Here is an 8,081-nt window from a genome sequence, read left to right on the forward strand (position 1 = left end):
TACCAAGACGAGTCTTGTGTGATATTGATTCAGAATGCGAGGCTCTCTGTTAGCCTTGGCCTTGGGCCTCTTTGTGCTGGGAACGATAAGCCCCGNCCAAAAAGGGCTTATTTTTTTAATTGCCCTTTAAGTTAAGGTCTAGAATTAAGAGAAGCCCTTGTTTTTGAGCAATAGGCCACCTAAGCATGAAGGTTTGAGCTTTCTTGAGCCAGGCTTGATCCGAGTCGGGCCGAGCTCGAGTGTGGACGGTTCTGGAGCCAATTTCTGCCCTATCTCTATTATCTAATCCACGTCGCTCTTCGTATTTCCCAACGGCATCTTGAGGCTTGGGCCAATCACGCGCAGAGTACATCAGTAGATAGTCAGTACATACACTCGCCACAAGTGTCTCGCCGTCCTACCAAGACGAGTCTTGTGTGATATTGATTCAGAATGCGAGGCTCTCTGTTAGCCTTGGCCTTGGGCCTCTTTGTGCTGGGAACGATAAGCCCCGCCTCAGGGTCCGATGGGAGTGTGCGGTGTCGAGTGGAATCTTGCGCCGGGTGACGCTTGAACCGGCTTCCCGAAGTCAAGAAGTTTCTCTTCGAAGACTTCGAGAAGCTTTACACCCACACGGAGTTCAAGAAAGTCCCGGGCAAATCTCCCGTGATGACCTTTTACAACGAACAGGGTGATCTCACCGAGACGCTGGACATTGCCGAGATGAAGCGCGACCAATTGAACCAAATCATGCTCGAGCACGGATTCCAGACGAAGGGCCAAGCCAAGGCTAAGGATGCCAATGCCCACGATGAAGTCTAGCGTCAAATCCTGGAAATCTTGGGATCCCCTCGGTCCGTTGAATTTGAGGAGGAACCTTAGCCTTTGTTCCGGACACTGCCTATGACGAGCCGTCTCTCCAATAGAAACCTGGCGTTTCAGGGAGCGGATCCGATGACAATGATTGCCGTAGACGGAGAATCGGCGGGCTCTTCCCCATACCTCCCCAACAACGGACTCTGATCGTGCCTCCTAATTCTAAACTTGATATTCGTTCCGTTCTGAAATCAATCTCTCCTCAATTTAGGTTGTTAGTTTTTATACTCTAATTAAAGACGATTGATTGATCACTTTTTTCCATATCATTCATTGAACTCATTATCCACGTGTCCCGAAAAAAAATTTGGTTTACCAAGAGGCGCAAGTTGGCATTTTTGTTCTAGGCGTTACGCAAAGACCAGGAATCCTTGAATATCTCTTGTCTATTCGGACATTTAGGCCAGCGCTGGTACCAGCAAACAAACTTGCCTGCCAATACCAGTGATGCAAAATTGGCGTTTCGAACTGGTTTTAACGAAGCTGACCGTTCCTCATATAGTAATGTGAAAGAAGGGTCAGCTTCTCAAAAACATGTTTGAAGCTCCAAACTTGCATCGCTGACACTGGTACCAGCAAACAAAGGAACCTGCCAGAGCTTGCCTAAACGTCCCCATTATGTTCGTTCGAGAACAGCAAAGGCTCGGAGCCTGCCAGAAAACAACCCAGACAAGTAATCACTCATGTTGATTTTAGATTTTAGGGTTGATCTGGAATGCTACTTGAAAATTTGTCCAAGTCTGACTTGGAACATGGTACCAGATCAATGAGCCCAATGCATTCCCTACGATTATTAGAGGGAAGCAGATTAAACAATGAAGGAGCCCGAGAAAGAAGAGGAGTGGACTTCATTGTTCGAACTAGCCTGGATTCACGAGGGCTTGAAGGTGCTCTCAAAATGCATATTAAGCCTCGACGGTCACTAGAATTGACCCTAAATCCTTGGTTGGTACAAAGATCTTGGATGCTTTTGAAGACGTGCAGTATCAGATACCTTTTCATACCTTCTCTGAATATTGTAGAGTCCCAACTTTTTTAGTCTCTCCCCATACAAGAGCTTTCTCATATCCTCAATGTCGCTAGTAAAACATCCTTGGACCTGCTCAAGCATTTGCAAACCTGCAGAACTCATTAGAGCTCATTGGGTAAGGCATACTCAAGATGGGGCTGAACAATCGACTTGTACAGAGTTAGCATCGTGATACTATCTCTGGACTTAATTCAACGTGCGATATATAGAGTTACATGTTTGAAAAGCTTTACCCACCTTCTAGTGGATATGCTCATCAAACTTTCCATTATCTTGGAGGACTACACCTAAACACAGGGTTGAATGGGGACCTCAGCATGGTTTCATGAACGCATCTTATGAGATGCGATTTAGGCCATAGATTTCTAGACACTGGACGTCGGACGACCGACCACTCGGCTGGTAAAACAGTACAATGGATGGTCTCCTGGGAATTGATCACAAACCGGTTTATTGTACTGTTTTCCTAGATTGGAATCAGGATTGGTGGATCTCAAGAGACTCTTAGGGTTAGTTCTTTGCAGTTCCAAGGGATTTTTGTTTTAATATTGGCAAATTCCAAGGGTTTTGTAAAGGTTTCTTTTTCTTAACAATCTAAAAAAAACTAGAATGTATAGACGCAACTTTCGAAATTTGGAACCTAACAATAATTGTTAATTTCATTGGCCATTTTACATCGTTTAGCTTGAAATTAGCTGCCCGATCTTGGGTTTTCCATCTCTGTGATCATCTGGTCACTCAGGAAAGACAATACTACACTTTCTGGTTTTCCTTTGACAGGACATGGACAGGACCAAACAAATGACCAGTGCTTCCATATTTTGCGTTTTCGTCCAAGTTTTGCGCGGTTAATTTGTGACTTTAGCGCTTTTTCCACGAAATTCGAAATACCGCTCTGAAAATCACATGTTTTTTTTAACCCATATGAAAATGATGATAGCAATCATTTGAACTTTTACTCAAAAGAATCGCTTTTACTTGGAATTATATTCACATTCACTTCAAATATTAATTACCCAGATGGAGTGAAGGCACAGCGGAAAAAGTCAAACTTGGCGCCTTGAATTTTGGCTTGGTTGGTTATGGTATTCTGTAGGGGAAGAGTTTAGACCAACGGCACGAGCAACATGTATAATGAATATTGTCCCACAAAATGAAAACAAATGCCATTTTTGGTGTAAGTTTGACACCGCATGGCCCGTGATTTAAAATGATTGAATAGTTACATGCGAGCATGGTGCAGGTTGGCGGGCACCTTGCCGCTACTTTTGCTTAATCAATTCAAGGTTGTCTCGCGGTCTGCTAAATTACTTCATTTATAAAGTGGTCTTTTTGTGCTAACTTTGAATACCAAGAGGATGACCAAAGTTTGGGCGGTGTGTGGCCGAAAATTGTCTAATCCCGGAATCCACGAATTTATATCTTTCTCTTAACCATAAATGGTTCCTGAAGATGAAAGAAACCTTTATTCTTTGAAAAGCAAGACTGTATAATGTCCAGAAGGCTTAGCTCACCCACTTGAATGTGAAGCTATGCTTTCAAGGAAGCGCTATTTTATAAATTCGGTGCCTTTTCTGGCACTCTTTTCCTCCCGCCCTCTGGAAGCACTGCCAATAATGGCCTGGGCGTAGGTTGTCTAGCTTTGAAGCAAGCTAGCTGCCAGCCAACAAACAAACAAACAAACAAACCGATCGACAGTCAAGCCGCCAACCAGCCAGCCCACACAAGCATCCGGACTCCGGAGCATCTGTCCAGGCTTGGAGTTGGAAGACGCGTAGATCTCGTACGGCTTGTACGGCTTGTGCACCCGCCCATCATTGTGGCTCACAGGATGCAGAACCAAGCGGCGGTGGAAGCCCTGTATTCGGGCACGTTCGTCGAGAACTACCTGGACGTCATTGAAAACATGCCCAACGAGATTCAGCGATTCGTGTCGCGCATCCGCGAATGTGATCTCATCATTTACCGGGTAAACCGCCGCAGAAACCCCATCATCCTTGGCCCGGCCCACGTTTGAATTCCCCTCAGTCCTGACCTGCTTGGCTTGTTCCCTCCATTCCAGGACTTGTTTGCCAATATCGACGACCTGACCGACGATTTCCAGAAGGCTAGCTCGAACCCGCAGGCCCAACGCGCCGTCTTGGCCCAGATCCAGAAGGGCCTGATTGTGGCCCAGGATGTGGGCGATGAGAAGTTGGCCTTGGCTCAGGCCATGGCCGATCTGGTCGAGAGCAAGAACCGATTCTTGGAGAGTAGCGCCGAGAATCTGGATTTCGAGCGCGACGAGCGCGAGCACACGGCTCAGCTGCGCCGCACGGCCACTGGAGCCGACGGTGTGGGGGCCGCTGGCGGGCGCGAGAATACCGCCGGTGGACGCTCCACGGCACTTGGCTCGGGCGGCACGGGACACAATAGCCCCGCCGGTCATCATGCTGCCGGAGTGGCGGGCGGCAAAGGCGCCATGGGCGCCGGCGTGAAAACCAAGAGTAAGGCTGCCGGTCAACACCATCATGCCGAGGGCCCCAGCGGGAAGGACCATCGAACCAGCACAGGTGGGTACTTGCCGGGGGGCACTCGGCCGAGTAACTCCTTGTTAGCTAATCTTTGGCCAAAATAGGGTCGACGACTTAGCCAATAGATTCGCATTGGTTTCTAATGGGCGTGAGTTGTTTGGGACGAATTTCCTTCCCAGTGGAAAAGTTCGTATCCCAGGTAGCACAATAGATAGGCTAGGGTTGGGGATTTTGCTCATGGCATGCCCAAAGAAGTTGATCAAGCCATCTGGCCATGGTCCTCGGGAGTGAACTGGAATGGCATTACAGACCTGACCTAGAAAGTCGGCATCCCTTGGTACATCGATCTCTTCACTCCAGACAGGGGATGAAAGTGCCCTAGGGCAAAAGCTTCCGAAGTTGTTCAGGATCCATAGAGATAAGATTATTTTATATTCAAGGAGTCATTACATAATTTTGGGCGGTCTGGAACGCCATAGGAATGATTCGTCATACCGGCAATCCCACTCAGAAATCCCAGGCCAGGATTTTCGTTAAGCTAACGACGAGTGATCACCAGCCCTGATCCCTCATTAATTTGGCTCATTCATTGATCTCTTGGTTACCTTATGAGTGGGCAGCCAATAACTTCAGTGGGCAAAAAATGAGAGTACTTGCTGGCGTTGACGCAGCTAGAGCCGTTCGACCATAACCCAATGTCATCCATGGTTGTGCCCTCTTTGGACCCTTAATGACCAAAAGGTCTGGCTGAGACCATCCGATCCAATTGTCCGCTCTTCATGATCTGCATCTTCGTCATCCATTTCTTTCCTTAACTACCTCCTCAGGTGTGAAACGACGAAAGAAACAAGAGCGCCATGCCGCCAGCAAGGGCGGCGACCTGACCGAGGATGACGGTGAGCCCCCGCATAAAATGGCCACCACGGGAGGTGGATCTGCGAGTGGCGGCTCGGGCAAAGGCGGGTCTCGCGGCGGGAAACGCCCTGTGTCCTCGAGTAACCATTCCGGTTCGGGCTCCAATCCCTCGGGCACGAACTCTTCGGGCAAGAAAAAGGCGGGTAGTGGGGGCAGTGGCGGTGGAAAACGGGGAGGAGGAGGAAGCGGGGGTGGGGGCGGAGGCGGAGGGTTCAACCAGAATAATGACGATTCCGATCCAGAGATCGACCCCAGTTTGGATAACATTGATCCTGACGAGCCCACCTATTGCCTTTGTGAACAGGTAAGTCTCTTAAAGTGCATTTTACATGGCAAACCATTTGAGAGTGGACGATATAACTCAATATGAATGGGTCATTCTTTCCCAGTTCAATTTCAATCAATGTCTTTGATTAGTAACTTGTGAAGGAAAGGCCAAGTGTTCGTTTCTTCTCATTACAAAAACGCTCGCTCGTTGTGGAAATGAGGGACTTCTTCTCAGATGGATGTGCTGGATATAACTGGATGCAATTGTCCCTTGATCCCAAAGTGCCCCTGCCCAATAAATGAACCGTCCTCTCATTTCAGATCTCATACGGCGAGATGATCGGCTGCGACAACGATCTGTGTCCGCTGGAATGGTTTCATTTCAATTGCGTGAATCTCTCCTCGAAGCCCAAAGGCAAATGGTTCTGTCCCAAATGTCGCGGCGAAAAGGCCAATGTCATGAAGCCCAAGGCTCAGTTCATTCGCGAGCTCGAGCGATTCAACAAAGAACGCGAGGAGAAGAATGCCGGCAGCCACAAGCACTGAAACCCTCGTACCTGGGCCACATGCTTGCCTCAGCATCGCCCGCTCTCATTCTCACAAGCCCCCAGGAGGATTCTTCCGTGTCGTTCAGATCTCGTTCTCGCCCCCAAGTATTTGGTGTCGATTTACGGGCACCCAATTATAAACCTAAGACATGAACCATTCGTGGGAGATTGAAATGCAAACCAACCCAAATCCCCGCTCAATCGGATAGATAATTGACTCTTTTATTTCTACTTCGACGGAACGAAACAAACGGAAAGTTACGAATCTAGCGGAATGGCCATGTTCAGACCAGGCGTTCCTCAAAGGATTGATCGGGGTCGCTCGCGCCTTCATCGTCGGGCTCAAGAGCGATGAATTCCGGCCAAAAGGCCATTTGTGATTTGGTCTCAACTTCCACGGGCGGGTCCGGACAGGTCGACGGACTATCAGCCTGGGGACTGTCCTTGGCACATTCAAAGTATCGTTGACTGGGCATGATCGAATCAGCTGGCTCAAGGGTGGGCTGCGGATCGGCCGACTGGGGCAACACGGGTTTCGGCTCCTTGACCCCTTTGCGCCGGGGCTTGGGTGGGGCCGGATTGACTTTGGCCTTGGTCTGGTCCGACATGGCGTGTCGAAGCGTGCAGGCCTGACCTTGGGGGCAATAGCCTTGGCGGAAGGCTGGACACAAGGCTGCGTCGGCCGAGACCTTAACGTGATTATAGGGACAATGATCCCGGCCGCATTGACCGAGTTGAAAGAACTTGCAGGCCGGCATCTTGTCTGGCGAGACTTTGTGCGTGAGCAAGCACTCATCAGCGGCTTTGGGACACGAGCCTTGGAGGAACCGCCGGCACACGGCCACCTTGGCCGGGTCGTGCAAGTAAGGACACAAGCCTTGGGCGCGCTTTTGACAACGACCGAACTTGTTGAAGAACATGCAGAACTGTTTGGACTTGGTCTGGGAGCGTAAGAGGGTCTGGATGGATTTCTTGCGAGCGTGCGTGATGGACTGGCGGGTCATGGATTCGCGACTCAGACGAAGAATACCCGGTGCCGCCTCCACAAACTCTCCACCTTGGGCCAGGTACACGCGCTGCGGGCCAACCGAGGCAGGGGCAACGGGAGGCTGAAGGGGGACTGGGCCAGGGTGAACCCGCTGGAGTTGGCGACCATTGCGTGACACGCGGTAGGCCGAGCCGTTGATCTGGATGGTGCGGGCGGGTTTAGGTGGAGGGACGGGCTTGAGGGGAGGCGGAGGGTCCCCCGTCGGATGCAGGGGGGGTGAGGCTGGCCGGGGGCGAGGCGCGGGTCGGGTCTGAGGCCGCCGATCAATTTGGCGATGGACCGACCGGCGGGATTTGGCTTGAGGCGTGAGCATTTGACGCAGGTGAGCCAGGGTCTGGCGGGGGCGGAGGCGATGCGGCGGAGTGGGGGTGCCGCCCACGGCCGGCAGGGTGCGATGTCGGTGGGCCGAGCCGGTCAGGGCGGCCCAAAAGGGTGCGGGACTTTTCAGCTTAATGAGTTTGTGACGACCGATCTTCTTAAATTTGGCCAAGGAGCGACCCGACACACCCCAGGCCCGAAGAGGCGTGGTGACTGATTCCAGCCGAGGCGGCGTGGTCCCGGCCAACGCCCGAGTGGGCCGAGCGGGCCGAACGGGCTGAGCGGGCACCCGCGCGAAATGGGGATTGACCAGAATTTGTCGGACGGCAGGCGTAGGTGGGGTCAGCGTGGGGCGGGCCCAGGGCGTGATCCGGGTCGAGCTCAAGGCGTGGCGCACCGGTTGGCGGGCGTGGAGTTTGTGGGGGTTGATGTGGACATTGGGGCCGGGCCCTGGCGGGCCTCCCACCCACGCTTGAGCCGCAGGATTAATGTGGATAGCGGCTAGCGGGCGGACCCGAGCCGGCCCGGGAGGCTGGGGAGGCGTGGCCGACGTTTTCGGTGGGCGGAAATGGGGATTGAACCAAATT

The 8,081-nt window shown here is 51.4% G+C and overlaps 3 protein-coding genes across 3 annotated transcripts; 2 read left to right on the forward strand and 1 right to left on the reverse strand.

Annotated features, from left to right (window-relative positions):
- The first annotated feature begins 320 nt into the window (after window positions 1–320).
- LOC131879092 (selenoprotein M-like) lies at window positions 321–1,109 on the forward strand. The gene has a single exon (XM_059225298.1). It carries the CDS (start codon window positions 433–435, stop codon window positions 799–801), a length of 369 nt encoding a protein of 122 aa, XP_059081281.1. The 5' UTR covers window positions 321–432; the 3' UTR covers window positions 802–1,109.
- A 2,452-nt stretch (window positions 1,110–3,561) lies between these two features.
- On the forward strand, window positions 3,562–6,334 carry LOC131879087 (inhibitor of growth protein 5-like). The gene is made up of 4 exons (XM_059225294.1): window positions 3,562–3,854; window positions 3,948–4,437; window positions 5,226–5,617; window positions 5,902–6,334. The coding sequence occupies exons 1-4, from the start codon at window positions 3,717–3,719 to the stop codon at window positions 6,124–6,126; spliced, it is 1,245 nt and encodes a 414-aa protein (XP_059081277.1). The 5' UTR covers window positions 3,562–3,716; the 3' UTR covers window positions 6,127–6,334.
- LOC131879088 (uncharacterized) lies at window positions 6,335–8,081 on the reverse strand (the record flags this gene model as incomplete). The annotated part of the gene is given in 1 exon segment (XM_059225295.1): window positions 6,335–8,081. A coding segment is annotated over 1 exon segment (1,077 nt). The 3' UTR covers window positions 6,335–6,412.

The sequence above is a fragment of the Tigriopus californicus genome, chromosome 4, assembly GCF_007210705.1.
Source record: "Tigriopus californicus strain San Diego chromosome 4, Tcal_SD_v2.1, whole genome shotgun sequence".
NCBI lineage: Eukaryota > Metazoa > Arthropoda > Copepoda > Harpacticoida > Harpacticidae > Tigriopus > Tigriopus californicus.

Coding starts and splice junctions, on each gene's coding strand:
- LOC131879087 (XM_059225294.1), top strand. CDS start 3,717: ATGCAGAACCAAGCGGCGGTGGAAGCCCTGTATTCGGGCACGTTCGTC. Junction 4,438..5,225: donor GGACCATCGAACCAGCACAG/GTGGGTACTTGC, acceptor CTACCTCCTCAG/GTGTGAAACGACGAAAGAAA. Junction 5,618..5,901: donor CCTATTGCCTTTGTGAACAG/GTAAGTCTCTTA, acceptor CTCTCATTTCAG/ATCTCATACGGCGAGATGAT.